At 42.9% G+C, this 17,936-nt stretch overlaps 1 protein-coding gene across 1 annotated transcript; it reads right to left on the bottom strand.

Moving 5' to 3' along the window:
• Positions 1–1,975: 1,975 nt before the first annotated feature.
• On the bottom strand, positions 1,976–13,619 carry LOC148185590 (uncharacterized). The gene is made up of 6 exons (XM_088074022.1): positions 13,443–13,619; positions 9,549–10,943; positions 7,297–7,652; positions 6,153–6,882; positions 3,737–5,027; positions 1,976–1,979 (listed from the first exon to the last, which is right to left on the bottom strand). The coding sequence occupies exons 1-6, from the start codon at positions 13,519–13,521 to the stop codon at positions 1,976–1,978; spliced, it is 3,855 nt and encodes a 1,284-aa protein (XP_087930148.1). The 5' UTR covers positions 13,522–13,619.
• Between the last annotated feature and the right edge of the window lie 4,317 nt (positions 13,620–17,936).

The following is a 17,936-nucleotide window of genomic DNA, read 5'->3' on the forward strand; positions in this document are numbered from 1 at the left end:
GAGATCTGTTTGGTCAGTTGTGGCAGAGGCGTGGGTGGTCTCAGCTGTGGAGGATTCTTGTGTTGTATAAGTTTGATCAGTGACAGAGGTGCCATCAGTCTGCACGGTTGTTACCTCAGTTTTATCTGATTGAGCAGTTGTGTAGGTACCTTCAGTTGTCCCACTTGTTCCTGCAGTTGTTTCATATACATCAGTTGTGGAGATGTCTTGAGTCGGTCCACTTGTGAGCTCAGTAGTCCCAGACTGATCTGTCGCTGAGGTGCCATCAGTTTGCCCAGTTGTAAACTGAGTTGTAGCAATCTGCTCAGTGGTTGAGATACCATCAGTTTGCCCTGTTGTTAACTGAGTTGTAGCAGTCTGATCAGTGGTTGAGGTACCATCAGTTTGCCCTGTTAACTGAGTAGTAGCAGTCTGCTCAGTGGTTGAGGTACCATCAGTTTGCCCTGTTGTGACCTCAGTCGTTAACACGGCAGCAGTGAGATCTGTTTGGTCAGTTGTGGCAGAGGCGTGGGTGGTCTCAGCTGTGGAGGATTCTTGTGTTGTATAAGTTTGATCAGTGACAGAGGTGCCATCAGTCTGCACGGTTGTTACCTCAGTTTTATCTGATTGAGCAGTTGTGTAGGTACCTTCAGTTGTCCCACTTGTTCCTGCAGTTGTTTCATATACATCAGTTGTGGAGATGTCTTGAGTCGGTCCACTTGTGAGCTCAGTAGTCCCAGACTGATCTGTCGCTGAGGTGCCATCAGTTTGCCCAGTTGTAAACTGAGTTGTAGCAATCTGCTCAGTGGTTGAGATACCATCAGTTTGCCCTGTTGTTAACTGAGTTGTAGCAGTCTGATCAGTGGTTGAGGTACCATCAGTTTGCCCTGTTAACTGAGTAGTAGCAGTCTGCTCAGTGGTTGAGGTACCATCAGTTTGCCCTGTTGTGACCTCAGTCGTTAACACGGCAGCAGTGAGATCTGTTTGGTCAGTTGTGGCAGAGGCCACAGTGGTCTCAGCTGTGGCAGAGGCATCGGTGGTTTCAGCTGTGGAGGATTCTTGTGTTGTATAAGTTTGATCAGTGACAGAGGTGCCATCAGTCTGCACGGTTGTTACCTCAGTTTTATCTGATTGAGCAGTTGTGTAGGTACCTTCAGTTGTCCCACTTGTTCCTGCAGTTGTTTCATATACATCAGTTGTGGAGATGTCTTGAGTCGGTCCACTTGTGAGCTCAGTAGTCCCAGACTGATCTGTCGCTGAGGTGCCATCAGTTTGCCCAGTTGTAAACTGAGTTGTAGCAATCTGCTCAGTGGTTGAGATACCATCAGTTTGCCCTGTTGTTAACTGAGTTGTAGCAGTCTGATCAGTGGTTGAGGTACCATCAGTTTGCCCTGTTAACTGAGTAGTAGCAGTCTGCTCAGTGGTTGAGGTACCATCAGTTTGCCCTGTTGTGACCTCAGTCGTTAACACGGCAGCAGTGAGATCTGTTTGGTCAGTTGTGGCAGAGGCGTGGGTGGTCTCAGCTGTGGAGGATTCTTGTGTTGTATAAGTTTGATCAGTGACAGAGGTGCCATCAGTCTGCACGGTTGTTACCTCAGTTTTATCTGATTGAGCAGTTGTGTAGGTACCTTCAGTTGTCCCACTTGTTCCTGCAGTTGTTTCATATACATCAGTTGTGGAGATGTCTTGAGTCGGTCCACTTGTGAGCTCAGTAGTCCCAGACTGATCTGTCGCTGAGGTGCCATCAGTTTGCCCTGTTGTAAACTGAGTTGTAGCAATCTGCTCAGTGGTTGAGATACCATCAGTTTGCCCTGTTGTTAACTGAGTTGTAGCAGTCTGATCAGTGGTTGAGATACCATCAGTTTGCCCTGTTAACTGAGTAGTAGCAGTCTGCTCAGTGGTTGAGGTACCATCAGTTTGCCCTGTTGTGACCTCAGTCGTTAACACGGCAGCAGTGAGATCTGTTTGGTCAGTTGTGGCAGAGGCCACAGTGGTCTCAGCTGTGGCAGAGGCATCGGTGGTTTCAGCTGTGGAGGATTCTTGTGTTGTATAAGTTTGATCAGTGACAGAGGTGCCATCAGTCTGCACTGTTGTTACCGCAGTTTTATCTGATTGAGCAGTTGTGTAGGTACCTTCAGTTGTCCCACTTGTTCCTGCAGTTGTTTCATATACATCAGTTGTGGAGATGTCTTGAGTCGGTCCACTTGTGAGTTCAGTAGTCCCAGACTGATCTGTCGCTGAGGTGCCATCAGTTTGCCCAGTTGTAAACTGAGTTGTAGCAATCTGCTCAGTGGTTGAGATACCATCAGTTTGCCCAGTTGTTAACTGAGTTGTAGCAGTCTGATCAGTGGTTGAGGTACCATCAGTTTGCCCTGTTAACTGAGTAGTAGCAGTCTGCTCAGTGGTTGAGGTACCATCAGTTTGCCCTGTTGTGACCTCAGTCGTTAACACGGCAGCAGTGAGATCTGTTTGGTCAGTTGTGGCAGAGGCGTGGGTGGTCTCAGCTGTGGAGGATTCTTGTGTTGTATAAGTTTGATCAGTGACAGAGGTGCCATCAGTCTGCACGGTTGTTACCTCAGTTTTATCTGATTGAGCAGTTGTGTAGGTACCTTCAGTTGTCCCACTTGTTCCTGCAGTTGTTTCATATACATCAGTTGTGGAGATGTCTTGAGTCGGTCCACTTGTGAGCTCAGTAGTCCCAGACTGATCTGTCGCTGAGGTGCCATCAGTTTGCCCTGTTGTAAACTGAGTTGTAGCAATCTGCTCAGTGGTTGAGATACCATCAGTTTGCCCTGTTGTTAACTGAGTTGTAGCAGTCTGATCAGTGGTTGAGGTACCATCAGTTTGCCCTGTTAACTGAGTAGTAGCAGTCTGCTCAGTGGTTGAGGTACCATCAGTTTGCCCTGTTGTGACCTCAGTCATTAACACGGCAGCAGTGACATCTGTTTGGTCAGTTGTGGCAGAGGCGTCGGTGGTCTCAGCTGTGGAGGATTCTTGTGTTGTATAAGTTTGATCAGTGACAGAGGTGCCATCAGTCTGCACGGTTGTTACCTCAGTTTTATCTGATTGAGCAGTTGTGTAGGTACCTTCAGTTGTCCCACTTGTTCCTGCAGTTGTTTCATATACATCAGTTGTGGAGATGTCTTGAGTCGGTCCACTTGTGAGCTCAGTAGTCCCAGACTGATCTGTCGCTGAGGTGCCATCAGTTTGCCCAGTTGTAAACTGAGTTGTAGCAATCTGCTCAGTGGTTGAGATACCATCAGTTTGCCCAGTTGTTAACTGAGTTGTAGCAGTCTGATCAGTGGTTGAGGTACCATCAGTTTGCCCTGTTAACTGAGTAGTAGCAGTCTGCTCAGTGGTTGAGGTACCATCAGTTTGCCCTGTTGTGACCTCAGTCGTTAACACGGCAGCAGTGAGATCTGTTTGGTCAGTTGTGGCAGAGGCGTGGGTGGTCTCAGCTGTGGAGGATTCTTGTGTTGTATAAGTTTGATCAGTGACAGAGGTGCCATCAGTCTGCACGGTTGTTACCTCAGTTTTATCTGATTGAGCAGTTGTGTAGGTACCTTCAGTTGTCCCACTTGTTCCTGCAGTTGTTTCATATACATCAGTTGTGGAGATGTCTTGAGTCGGTCCACTTGTGAGCTCAGTAGTCCCAGACTGATCTGTCGCTGAGGTGCCATCAGTTTGCCCAGTTGTAAACTGAGTTGTAGCAATCTGCTCAGTGGTTGAGATACCATCAGTTTGCCCTGTTGTTAACTGAGTTGTAGCAGTCTGATCAGTGGTTGAGGTACCATCAGTTTGCCCTGTTAACTGAGTAGTAGCAGTCTGCTCAGTGGTTGAGGTACCATCAGTTTGCCCTGTTGTGACCTCAGTCGTTAACACGGCAGCAGTGAGATCTGTTTGGTCAGTTGTGGCAGAGGCGTCGGTGGTCTCAGCTGTGGAGGATTCTTGTGTTGTATAAGTTTGATCAGTGACAGAGGTGCCATCAGTCTGCACGGTTGTTACCTCAGTTTTATCTGATTGAGCAGTTGTGTAGGTACCTTCAGTTGTCCCACTTGTTCCTGCAGTTGTTTCATATACATCCGTTGTGGAGATGTCTTGAGTCGGTCCACTTGTGAGCTCAGTAGTCCCAGACTGATCTGTCGCTGAGGTGCCATCAGTTTGCCCAGTTGTAAACTGAGTAGTAGCAGTCTGCTCAGTGGTTGAGATACCATCAGTTTGCCCTGTTAACTGAGTAGTAGCAGTCTGCTCAGTGGTTGAGATACCATCAGTTTGCCCCGTTGTTAACTGAGTTGTAGCAGTCTGATCAGTGGTTGAGGTACCATCAGTTTGCCCTGTTAACTGAGTAGTAGCAGTCTGCTCAGTGGTTGAGGTACCATCAGTTTGCCCTGTTGTGACCTCAGTCGTTAACACGGCAGCAGTGAGATCTGTTTGGTCAGTTGTGGCAGAGGCGTGGGTGGTCTCAGCTGTGGAGGATTCTTGTGTTGTATAAGTTTGATCAGTGACAGAGGTGCTATCAGTCTGCACGGTTGTTGCCTCAGTTTTATCTGATTGAGCAGTTGTGTAGGTACCTTCAGTTGTCCCACTTGTTCCTGCAGTTGTTTCATATACATCAGTTGTGGAGATGTCTTGAGTCGGTCCACTTGTGAGCTCAGTAGTCCCAGACTGATCTGTCGCTGAGGTGCCATCAGTTTGCCCTGTTGTAAACTGAGTTGTAGCAATCTGCTCAGTGGTTGAGATACCATCAGTTTGCCCTGTTGTTAACTGAGTTGTAGCAGTCTGATCAGTGGTTGAGGTACCATCAGTTTGCCCTGTTAACTGAGTAGTAGCAGTCTGCTCAGTGGTTGAGGTACCATCAGTTTGCCCTGTTGTGACCTCAGTCGTTAACACGGCAGCAGTGAGATCTGTTTGGTCAGTTGTGGCAGAGGCATCGGTGGTTTCAGCTGTGGAGGATTCTTGTGTTGTATAAGTTTGATCAGTGACAGAGGTGCCATCAGTCTGCACGGTTGTTACCTCAGTTTTATCTGATTGAGCAGTTGTGTAGGTACCTTCAGTTGTCCCACTTGTTCCTGCAGTTGTTTCATATACATCAGTTGTGGAGATGTCTTGAGTCGGTCCACTTGTGAGCTCAGTAGTCCCAGACTGATCTGTCGCTGAGGTGCCATCAGTTTGCCCAGTTGTAAACTGAGTTGTAGCAATCTGCTCAGTGGTTGAGATACCATCAGTTTGCCCAGTTGTTAACTGAGTTGTAGCAGTCTGATCAGTGGTTGAGGTACCATCAGTTTGCCCTGTTAACTGAGTAGTAGCAGTCTGCTCAGTGGTTGAGGTACCATCAGTTTGCCCTGTTGTGACCTCAGTCGTTAACACGGCAGCAGTGAGATCTGTTTGGTCAGTTGTGGCAGAGGCGTGGGTGGTCTCAGCTGTGGAGGATTCTTGTGTTGTATAAGTTTGATCAGTGACAGAGGTGCCATCAGTCTGCACGGTTGTTACCTCAGTTTTATCTGATTGAGCAGTTGTGTAGGTACCTTCAGTTGTCCCACTTGTTCCTGCAGTTGTTTCATATACATCAGTTGTGGAGATGTCTTGAGTCGGTCCACTTGTGAGCTCAGTAGTCCCAGACTGATCTGTCGCTGAGGTGCCATCAGTTTGCCCAGTTGTAAACTGAGTTGTAGCAATCTGCTCAGTGGTTGAGATACCATCAGTTTGCCCTGTTGTTAACTGAGTTGTAGCAGTCTGATCAGTGGTTGAGATACCATCAGTTTGCCCTGTTAACTGAGTAGTAGCAGTCTGCTCAGTGGTTGAGGTACCATCAGTTTGCCCTGTTGTGACCTCAGTCGTTAACACGGCAGCAGTGAGATCTGTTTGGTCAGTTGTGGCAGAGGCGTGGGTGGTCTCAGCTGTGGAGGATTCTTGTGTTGTATAAGTTTGATCAGTGACAGAGGTGGCATCAGTCTGCACGGTTGTTACCTCAGTTTTATCTGATTGAGCAGTTGTGTAGGTACCTTCAGTTGTCCCACTTGTTCCTGCAGTTGTTTCATATACATCAGTTGTGGAGATGTCTTGAGTCGGTCCACTTGTGAGCTCAGTAGTCCCAGACTGATCTGTCGCTGAGGTGCCATCAGTTTGCCCAGTTGTAAACTGAGTTGTAGCAATCTGCTCAGTGGTTGAGATACCATCAGTTTGCCCTGTTGTTAACTGAGTTGTAGCAGTCTGATCAGTGGTTGAGATACCATCAGTTTGCCCTGTTGTTAACTGAGTTGTAGCAGTCTGATCAGTGGTTGAGATACCATCAGTTTGCCCTGTTAACTGAGTAGTAGCAGTCTGCTCAGTGGTTGAGGTACCATCAGTTTGCCCTGTTGTGACCTCAGTCGTTAACACGGCAGCAGTGAGATCTGTTTGGTCAGTTGTGGCAGAGGCGTGGGTGGTCTCAGCTGTGGAGGATTCTTGTGTTGTATAAGTTTGATCAGTGACAGAGGTGCCATCAGTCTGCACGGTTGTTACCTCAGTTTTATCTGATTGAGCAGTTGTGTAGGTACCTTCAGTTGTCCCACTTGTTCCTGCAGTTGTTTCATATACATCAGTTGTGGAGATGTCTTGAGTCGGTCCACTTGTGAGCTCAGTAGTCCCAGACTGATCTGTCGCTGAGGTGCCATCAGTTTGCCCAGTTGTAAACTGAGTTGTAGCAATCTGCTCAGTGGTTGAGATACCATCAGTTTGCCCTGTTGTTAACTGAGTTGTAGCAGTCTGATCAGTGGTTGAGGTACCATCAGTTTGCCCTGTTAACTGAGTAGTAGCAGTCTGCTCAGTGGTTGAGATACCATCAGTTTGCCCTGTTGTGACCTCAGTCGTTAACACGGCAGCAGTGAGATCTGTTTGGTCAGTTGTGGCAGAGGCGTCGGTGGTCTCAGCTGTGGAGGATTCTTGTGTTGTATAAGTTTGATCAGTGACAGAGGTGCCATCAGTCTGCACGGTTGTTACCTCAGTTTTATCTGATTGAGCAGTTGTGTAGGTACCTTCAGTTGTCCCACTTGTTCCTGCAGTTGTTTCATATACATCAGTTGTGGAGATGTCTTGAGTCGGTCCACTTGTGTGCTCAGTAGTCCCAGACTGATCTGTCGCTGAGGTGCCATCAGTTTGCCCAGTTGTAAACTGAGTTGTAGCAATCTGCTCAGTGGTTGAGATACCATCAGTTTGCCCAGTTGTTAACTGAGTTGTAGCAGTCTGATCAGTGGTTGAGATACCATCAGTTTGCCCTGTTAACTGAGTAGTAGCAGTCTGCTCAGTGGTTGAGGTACCATCAGTTTGCCCTGTTGTGACCTCAGTCGTTAACACGGCAGCAGTGAGATCTGTTTGGTCAGTTGTGGCAGAGGCGTCAGTGGTCTCAGCTGTGGAGGATTCTTGTGTTGTATAAGTTTGATCAGTGACAGAGGTGCCATCAGTCTGCACGGTTGTTACCTCAGTTTTATCTGATTGAGCAGTTGTGTAGGTACCTTCAGTTGTCCCACTTGTTCCTGCAGTTGTTTCATATACATCAGTTGTGGAGATGTCTTGAGTCGGTCCACTTGTGAGCTCAGTAGTCCCAGACTGATCTGTCGCTGAGGTGCCATCAGTTTGCCCAGTTGTAAACTGAGTTGTAGCAATCTGCTCAGTGGTTGAGATACCATCAGTTTGCCCTGTTGTTAACTGAGTTGTAGCAGTCTGATCAGTGGTTGAGGTACCATCAGTTTGCCCTGTTAACTGAGTAGTAGCAGTCTGCTCAGTGGTTGAGGTACCATCAGTTTGCCCTGTTGTGACCTCAGTCGTTAACACGGCAGCAGTGAGATCTGTTTGGTCAGTTGTGGCAGAGGCGTGGGTGGTCTCAGCTGTGGAGGATTCTTGTGTTGTATAAGTTTGATCAGTGACAGAGGTGCCATCAGTCTGCACGGTTGTTACCTCAGTTTTATCTGATTGAGCAGTTGTGTAGGTACCTTCAGTTGTCCCACTTGTTCCTGCAGTTGTTTCATATACATCAGTTGTGGAGATGTCTTGAGTCGGTCCACTTGTGAGCTCAGTAGTCCCAGACTGATCTGTCGCTGAGGTGCCATCAGTTTGCCCAGTTGTAAACTGAGTTGTAGCAATCTGCTCAGTGGTTGAGATACCATCAGTTTGCCCTGTTGTTAACTGAGTTGTAGCAGTCTGATCAGTGGTTGAGGTACCATCAGTTTGCCCTGTTAACTGAGTAGTAGCAGTCTGCTCAGTGGTTGAGGTACCATCAGTTTGCCCTGTTGTGACCTCAGTCGTTAACACGGCAGCAGTGAGATCTGTTTGGTCAGTTGTGAAAGAGACGTCGGTGGTCTCAGCTGTGGAGGATTCTTGTGTTGTATAAGTTTGATCAGTGACAGAGGTGCCATCAGTCTGCACGGTTGTTACCTCAGTTTTATCTGATTGAGCAGTTGTGTAGGTACCTTCAGTTGTCCCACTTGTTCCTGCAGTTGTTTCATATACATCAGTTGTGGAGATGTCTTGAGTCGGTCCACTTGTGTGCTCAGTAGTCCCAGACTGATCTGTCGCTGAGGTGCCATCAGTTTGCCCAGTTGTAAACTGAGTTGTAGCAATCTGCTCAGTGGTTGAGATACCATCAGTTTGCCCTGTTGTTAACTGAGTTGTAGCAGTCTGATCAGTGGTTGAGGTACCATCAGTTTGCCCTGTTAACTGAGTAGTAGCAGTCTGCTCAGTGGTTGAGGTACCATCAGTTTGCCCTGTTGTGACCTCAGTCGTTAACACGGCAGCAGTGAGATCTGTTTGGTCAGTTGTGGCAGAGGCGTGGGTGGTCTCAGCTGTGGAGGATTCTTGTGTTGTATAAGTTTGATCAGTGACAGAGGTGCCATCAGTCTGCACGGTTGTTACCTCAGTTTTATCTGATTGAGCAGTTGTGTAGGTACCTTCAGTTGTCCCACTTGTTCCTGCAGTTGTTTCATATACATCAGTTGTGGAGATGTCTTGAGTCGGTCCACTTGTGAGCTCAGTAGTCCCAGACTGATCTGTCGCTGAGGTGCCATCAGTTTGCCCAGTTGTAAACTGAGTTGTAGCAATCTGCTCAGTGGTTGAGATACCATCAGTTTGCCCTGTTGTTAACTGAGTTGTAGCAGTCTGATCAGTGGTTGAGGTACCATCAGTTTGCCCTGTTAACTGAGTAGTAGCAGTCTGCTCAGTGGTTGAGGTACCATCAGTTTGCCCTGTTGTGACCTCAGTCGTTAACACGGCAGCAGTGAGATCTGTTTGGTCAGTTGTGGCAGAGGCGTGGGTGGTCTCAGCTGTGGAGGATTCTTGTGTTGTATAAGTTTGATCAGTGACAGAGGTGCCATCAGTCTGCACGGTTGTTACCTCAGTTTTATCTGATTGAGCAGTTGTGTAGGTACCTTCAGTTGTCCCACTTGTTCCTGCAGTTGTTTCATATACATCAGTTGTGGAGATGTCTTGAGTCGGTCCACTTGTGAGCTCAGTAGTCCCAGACTGATCTGTCGCTGAGGTGCCATCAGTTTGCCCAGTTGTAAACTGAGTTGTAGCAATCTGCTCAGTGGTTGAGATACCATCAGTTTGCCCTGTTGTTAACTGAGTTGTAGCAGTCTGATCAGTGGTTGAGGTACCATCAGTTTGCCCTGTTAACTGAGTAGTAGCAGTCTGCTCAGTGGTTGAGGTACCATCAGTTTGCCCTGTTGTGACCTCAGTCGTTAACACGGCAGCAGTGAGATCTGTTTGGTCAGTTGTGGCAGAGGCGTGGGTGGTCTCAGCTGTGGAGGATTCTTGTGTTGTATAAGTTTGATCAGTGACAGAGGTGCCATCAGTCTGCACGGTTGTTACCTCAGTTTTATCTGATTGAGCAGTTGTGTAGGTACCTTCAGTTGTCCCACTTGTTCCTGCAGTTGTTTCATATACATCAGTTGTGGAGATGTCTTGAGTCGGTCCACTTGTGAGCTCAGTAGTCCCAGACTGATCTGTCGCTGAGGTGCCATCAGTTTGCCCTGTTGTAAACTGAGTTGTAGCAATCTGCTCAGTGGTTGAGATACCATCAGTTTGCCCTGTTGTTAACTGAGTTGTAGCAGTCTGATCAGTGGTTGAGGTACCATCAGTTTGCCCTGTTAACTGAGTAGTAGCAGTCTGCTCAGTGGTTGAGGTACCATCAGTTTGCCCTGTTGTGACCTCAGTCGTTAACACGGCAGCAGTGAGATCTGTTTGGTCAGTTGTGGCAGAGGCGTCGGTGGTCTCAGCTGTGGAGGATTCTTGTGTTGTATAAGTTTGATCAGTGACAGAGGTGCCATCAGTCTGCTCGCTTGTTACTTCAGTTTTATCTGACTGGTCAGTTGTGTCGGTACCATCAGTGCGCCTTGTTGTCATCTCAGTTGTTTCATATACATCAGTATTGAAGGTGTCTTGAGTTGGTCCACTTGTGAGCTCAGTTGTCACTTTATATGCACGAGATTCAGTAGTTGTGTAGGTGTCATCAGAGGGTTTTATAGATTTTTCATAGTCTTTTTCGTACACATTGGCAGCAGTTTTTCCCATGTACAGATTTGATAACATTGATTTAGTCATGCCGGTTTGAACAGGAGCTGCAGCAGCATTTGTGGATACTGGTTCCAAACTTTCAGCGGTCATATGACTGTGGTTTATTGATAAGGAAATGTGACTGGACTGAATTGCTGTTGATTCATTAGTTGTATTTGTTTGATCAGTTGTTGAAGTGGCACCATTGTAATTTGATATTAAGAAGAACTGATTTATTCCAGTACTTGAGCTCAGTTTTGAAAGGGTAGTACTTAAAATTGTGAATATCGATGTTTCTGTTGGACTGATGCTAGTTTCTGAATATGTGTCATCTCGGGTTGTCTTTGACGTGTCTTTTAAAGATTTATCATGTGTTCCTTCTTCATTTTCAGAGAGGTCAGTTAAAAATCTTGGATTTCCATTTGGCCATTCATTGTCACCTGCAACATAATTTAACACAACAATTCATAAATAGTATAACATTGCATACATTTTCAAATAGTGTACTTACTTTCACAACAGTGTTTATCCATACATAATACAATACCAGCTTCAAGTTTCTTCCAAAATAGCAATTTTTCAAATCTTTAAGTCACGCCTACAGGTGAAATTGCATCAAATGCTAAAGACTTGTTCTGTATAACTTTGCTGAAGTTGGTTACCATTAAAGATCACAACATAGGCAAGTGCTATCGTGGTATTTACTAATGGCTATAAGGTGGGAGTATTGGTGCCATTATTAAATATGTCACACAAACGCTTAGGCAGAACTTGTTTACCAAGTGTCATTTTAATTAAGTCAGCAGAATTGTAATCTTGTTTTTATGTTAATGTAGTGCCCCCTGTAGATGCAGTTGTATGAAATTTGAACATTCTTATATTTGGTTGCAATCCAATTTATTATGAGAGTTATGACCCGTGTATGCATCAGATCACGCCTTAAAAAAAAACAGCATGTGACACCTAAAACAAACTAATGAATTTTGTTTGGGGTCATCTTAATATGGCAATTACAAGGTTTGGTTAAGATCATAAGAAATATGTGCCAAACGAAAGAAAAGATGTGTATACCAAAGAAAAATCAAAGATAGTTGAAAGAATTTGTGCAAATGGAGTGTCTGTTTCCTGCCAGTTAAAAACTTATTAACTTTATTCTCAGGTGAAACCACTGGCAGCTAACTCCGAGACCAAAGTTTATCTCACAAAAGTTATTATATCAAATTTTTAAAACCCCATGGAGACAGAAGCAGTAAACAGGCAGCAGTAAACAACCAGACAGCTTCAGAGATAAGGTCGTTCTCCCTGCTGATGATCTTTGATGCTGACTTGACAGTCTTCCCTGGCATGCATCAACTCCAAAAATGATCTAACTCACAATGACTTGTGCATGTATAAATATAGGCTACACATTTTAATGTCATTTTATTTAACAGGCATGGTTGTAGTTACCACTGAGAATAAAAAAATGTTGAAAACAGAACTTACAGAATACTTAATTTAAATAAAATTTGCAGACCAATGCTTCAAGTTCAGTTCAGTTCACTTCAGTTCAATCTGATCAAACTTTGAAAAATTATGAAAAGCTGGAAATAACTATCAATATTAATTTGTTAAAACATAGCTTGTTTCTAATCCACCTCATTCGTGTTTATTTTCGTGTATATATATATATATATATATATATATATATATATATATATATATATATATATATATATATATATATACATATAATATATATACTTATATATATATATATAGATTTTCTCTTTTTATATATATATATATATATATATATATACACACACATATATATGTAAGAACAAACAAGCCAGGCAAGTAACAACTGATTTCTGCCCTCTGTTTGACCCACTCTTACCAATAAATTAATCTTTACAACTTTTCCATCATCTTATCAGCTCTCTCCTGCATTTATTTTAACAGCAATTTTGCATTGCTCAGATGCTGAACAAAAATGCATTGAGTTAATCAAAATGGATTGCACTGCTTTTCAAAATTAAAAGTAGGCTGTAAAATTATAGAAAATATCCTTTGTTGACCAGAATTTATCAGATCTACTTTTAAAAAGTTAATGAGTGAATGAATAAGCCCCAATTTTTTCTTTTTCTTTAGTGAAAATAATTTTTAGAAGTTCCCTCTTCATATTAATCCAAATGTGGATGATATGCTTAGCCAAAATATCATATATTCTGTGAACAAACTTATAGATCTCAATGTCACCTCTGAGTCTCGCAGTGGCAACATTAGGGTCTGGCCTCATAAATAGCCCTGGATATAAAGTATATGCTATATATATTTTTCAAAAATAAGAATAAGCCTAATTATTTTAATTTAAAACGTGTAATCTGTCATTCTAGTCATACTTTTACTTGAATAATTAATATATTCCACCACTTAAAATATAATAAATACATACCTTTAACTATGTTTCCATGTCTAAACTATACATTTTCAAAAATAGCATTTATAATTCTGTACTCAGTACTAATTACTAACAATGACTAATATCTCTCTCATCACAATTTACAATTAAAAGGGTTTTTTTTGTTGTTTTTTTTAGTTTTAAGGGTAATTGTTGCCAGCATGCATTAAAAAGGCATCAAAATAGAGCTTGTTGAATTAAAAAACAAAACAAAAAAACATGTAAGGATCCCCCTGGACCCCCGTATACAAAGGTCCAGGCTAAGCCCCCTAATGTCCTAGATTGTTTCCTGTATGCTAGAGTTGGTGAATGTAATTTTCTTAATCTTCAAATGACATCTCTTTCAGGCCTAGAATTAGTTTAGTAACTCTTCTCTTAACTTTCTCTTTTTTTTTACTATATATTTGAGTTCATAGGGATGCCAAACTGAACTTCCTTTGCAGTTTTAACATTAAGTTTGCCTCTGGGATTACTAGATACTTTATCTTCATCTTACCGTTAGCAGTTCTGTCAGTAGAGAACGAGCAGCAGATGAGCATGATAAAGATGACCATGAAACATGAAGAAAGCGCCATCACCAGGATTATTTCCAAGTCGGCCAAATCTCAACGCTTTATGTCAGTGATGAATGACTTGAAATTCTTGAAAATACATAACGAGTCATACACATATCGTCAAGTAGTCTAGAAAAGAGAGCCACGGCTGTGGATGTGCTCTGCCGGTGGCTCTCTGTATGCAATGTGAATGAGTGGAGGAATTACAGTGTAACTAATAGCAGGACTGTCCAAGATAAGAAGCAGCAGCACGGTGCAAAACCTTTTGACCTTAACTCAAGTTTATTGCACTAACACGCCTTTTTTTAAACTCCTCTATCATCCGGCGATTGCTTTACACTCCAACTGCCAGTGGTGGTGATCAGCATTGGCCTTGAAGTCAACACCTTAAGCAGTGAGTACTAAAGTACATGACAAGGTAATCTGGGGGGCTTTGAGGGTGGGTTAAGAAGGCCATAAGATGGTCCGTGTTATTGTTCTTTTATGTGCATTTTTTAGTAACATTTCACCACACTAAAACAGACATTTAAATAACCTCAATCCTTTGAAACCTGAGAAAATTGATTTCTTTGAAAAGCATGGGAAGATGGCAATGAGAAACTTAACCAGAGATGGCCCAGAAATAAGCAAGAAATTAGTAAAAAGTTACAAGAAATTTACCTGAAAAAAAGCCAAAACAAAGGAAACCTGAAAAACATAATCGAACAAAAGAAAGGAAAAAAAGGTAGAAAGGTAGTAAAAATAGGTAAAAAAAAAAAAAAAAAAAAACTCTGGACAATATTCGCTTTTTACTGTTAATATCTAATAATCCTGACCAGCTATTTTTTTTTAACTTTTCTTTACAATTCTTGGGAAATTTCTGCTAAATTTAACAACTTAGCAAGAAATCTACCAAGAATTGGGAAAAAAAAGCCTTTTCCCCCATGTTTGTTTAAAAGATATCAAACCATGAAAAAAAAGGGAGCATAATCTGGTGTGCAGACTATTTTCCCGTTTTCTTCTCTTGTATTATATCATGTCCAGCACCTAATTTTTATATCATCTGGATGTGCATGCTTTTGCAATCTTTTTGGGGTTCAACAACTAAAATGCCTGATTATAGTTGGGGAATGTTTGCGCTCGCAGTCATACAGAAACATTAAGAATACCACTTTCCGAGGCGCCTGGTGGCTCAGTGAAGGCTGTGTCCTCACCGCAGCGGCCACAGGTTTGACTCCAACCTTGGCCCTTTGCTGCATGTCATTCCTTCTCTCTCTCCCCATTTCACACTTGTGCTGTCCTGTCAATTAAAGACAAAAAAGCCCAAAAACTATCTAAAAAAAAAAAAAAAAAAAGAAGACCAAAGAATACCAAAGAATACCACTTTCCCACCATGAGTCACATTCACTGGTGCACTCACATTTTCCGATTTGTACTGGAACGCGATCAACTCATGTGCTCACTATATGGACCTGGGACCTGGGAATGACGTCACACCTATTTACTGTCAAGATCTTCACACAACATAAATACTGGAGGGGTCATCCACAGACTTTTGCCAACAAGAGGATGCCAGATTGCAGCCACGCCATGTTGATTTCACCCTGAGATCCTAGTCTTGATTCCACTAAGCCTGCATGTTAAGCAGGAAATGCAAACATTCAATCTCAGTTTGTTTGCAGATACTGGGCATGGTGGTCAAATGATACCAAAGTCTGAATAACGATTCAGTTATTGCTCCACAATAAAGACATCAGGGTTGCATGTTTTATCAGATTCACGTGTGATTAAACAAACCTGTTGTATGATGCACAGGGATTTCTATCAACCACTTCCGCACAAAGGTTCAAAGATTTATAAGGGGGAGGGGTTTCTGAGATAAGGTGAAGTGAACTTGATGCTAAATAAAAGGATTTTTTTTTAGAGTTTTACAAGCTACAGTTAATATTTGTTTAGCTCTATGTAAAAGCTTGGCATTATTGTTTCAGTTAGGTTGCATTTTACAGTGTTGATTCGTAAAAAGTCCAATCACGAAAAAGGGCGTCTGATAAGGGAGACTGTGAGTGAGCTCCTTGGAACAGCCACTCATGTTGTCCAATAGTCATATCAAAAGTAAGCTGTAAATGAAACAAACAAGCTGTGTTGCTGACATGAGCAACTTAGGTATGTGGACACAGCAGGTAGGTGCTGTTTATACACCATCTAGAAACTATAAAATGAGCATATTTTATTTGGGGATTCTTAACTTTATAAAGCTATAATATTCAATTAAAAATGCTTGTTACTAGGCATGGAGCTAAACAAGAATTGTGTTGTCCAAAGATTAGCACCAGCCATGCATCCTTTACCCCAGGCACCTCACAAATAATAAAAGAAATGATAATGTTGCAGTGAACCACTGGCACCACAGATTTGCCTTTCAGACTGAGAACAAAAATGTGTTGTACATTTTTAGCAACAAATAACTACATGTATGCCAAGCTTGCTAGGTGTTATTCTTCACTGGGTTTGAATAAAAATGTTAAGGGTTATGCACTTTCCTGCAATTATGATTCTACAGAGGACAATGTTGAATCTTCTACTCAAGTCTTTTGGGGCGTTTCCACAAGCAGGTCAGTTAAGTTCAGTTCAGTTCGTATGCGTTTTTTTTCCATTGTGAAAAGTTGTGGATATTACCTTTAGTATCTTTGGAACCATTCCCATTTTTCGTCACCCCTCTGCTTGGGGTACCAAGCACACAGATCTGGTATTATAGGGTGGAACTAGAAACACTGCAGTCAGATGACTGATCCTGCTGCATTTCATACGCATGTGAAAGGTTGAGTCCAGCCACGTTCTCATGCACCGCCGCCCATGCGCGTATTGGGCGGACACCTGATGCTGTCCAGCAGTGTTTCATACACACAGGAAAGGTGCCTTTTGATGTACCAGCCTTACGCCAAAAAGCACTGACAAAGTGGCACTATTTTATGAGTTCATAATGAGAATGAGAATGATCACTGTTTGGTCTTACAGCCTGAAATAAAAACCCTTTTATTATATCAGTAAAACTTTGTATGACACCCATAAGTGTCTGTAAGAGACATTCTAGGCTTTCAACTAACTCCATGTGAGCCCATCATGGCCATGATGTATGCTCAGAGCAAGTCAGGTGATGTAGAAGAGGGAGCAATACAACCTGTGCAGAGGAGGTATGGGTAGATGGATTGGTCAAACAAATACATGACTTTATCCAGTTTGCAACTGTTTGTGTCAAGTATAAAACCATGTCAAGGTTGACTTATCCATAACCTTTTTCAAAACCCAACCAAGTGGCCATGATGCAACCACACTGCAACCTCTTCGCAACAATGCCCACATTGTAAATTGTAAATAACAGGAAGATATGGCACCATTCTGACTTTAGACCAGATTTTTGTTGGTCTGAGGCACAGTTGCTTTCTGTTGCCCCAAAATAGCAGTGTACCAGCATGTGCCTGACCACACCTCATTGTATTATTTACAGGCCCATGGTAGACAATGGTATTGATCTGCAACTCGCAATGAAAGACGCCGCTTTACGCCATGTGTAAGAATTGGCAATTATGTCACAGTTCTGGAAATACAGGTTTGGACCAAATGCAGGATGAATATACAAGACAGTAGGATGTAATATTCAAAATACACTTACAACAGTAGTCCATGAGGCAATCCAGAAGAAAACCAAGAACTCCAGAACACAAGGAAACAAACTCAGAAAACATGCAGGATGTTAATCACAAGAACAAGACACAGCTGGAGTAGGTGGACACTGGCAAAATGAGGGAAACATGGGGATTGGCTGAAAACGAGGGTGTGGTAGGAAACAAAACCAATACAGAACAGGTGTGCAGGGAAGACTCTGGGATCTGGGGAGGACTGACAAGACTGATGGAAGGCAGGTGTGATAGAGAACTGGCGGGAAACAGACAAAGGCAGGAAGTAACACAACACATGGCACATGAGGAGAATGTTACAAAATAAACCAGGAAACATGACCAACTGAATAAGTACAACAAAGTATCATTGTGGCCCAAAATCCCTAAAATAATGAAATATGTGAATACAAAGACATATTATTAATATTTTAAGATGTATCTATGTCAGGTGGTCCTAAATAAAAAGTCTTGGGGCCTCTGGACACAAAATAGGATCACAACACCTTGTTTATGGCTTCATAATGTTTGTGCCAAATTATGTAGCACAATGTTTTCTTATTGCGTGCATATTTCTTTTAAGATCAAGAAGGCATATTCCCTTTTTTATGCTTTTTATGCTGAATTGCATTTTAATAATTACTTTGCAAAGCAGGGTCCTATAAGTCCTGAAATCAGTGCACTCTATTTTAACCCCATGTGTCTTTCAGCATGACTACAGGTGAAAAATTATCATTTTGGTCAATTCTGGCACATTTACCATTTATTAATGTGCATTGTGCC

This window comes from Plectropomus leopardus, chromosome 23 (genome assembly GCF_026936395.1).
Source record: "Plectropomus leopardus strain MGB_pleo_1.0 chromosome 23, ASM2693639v1, whole genome shotgun sequence".
Classification (NCBI taxonomy): Eukaryota; Metazoa; Chordata; class Actinopteri; order Perciformes; family Serranidae; genus Plectropomus; species Plectropomus leopardus.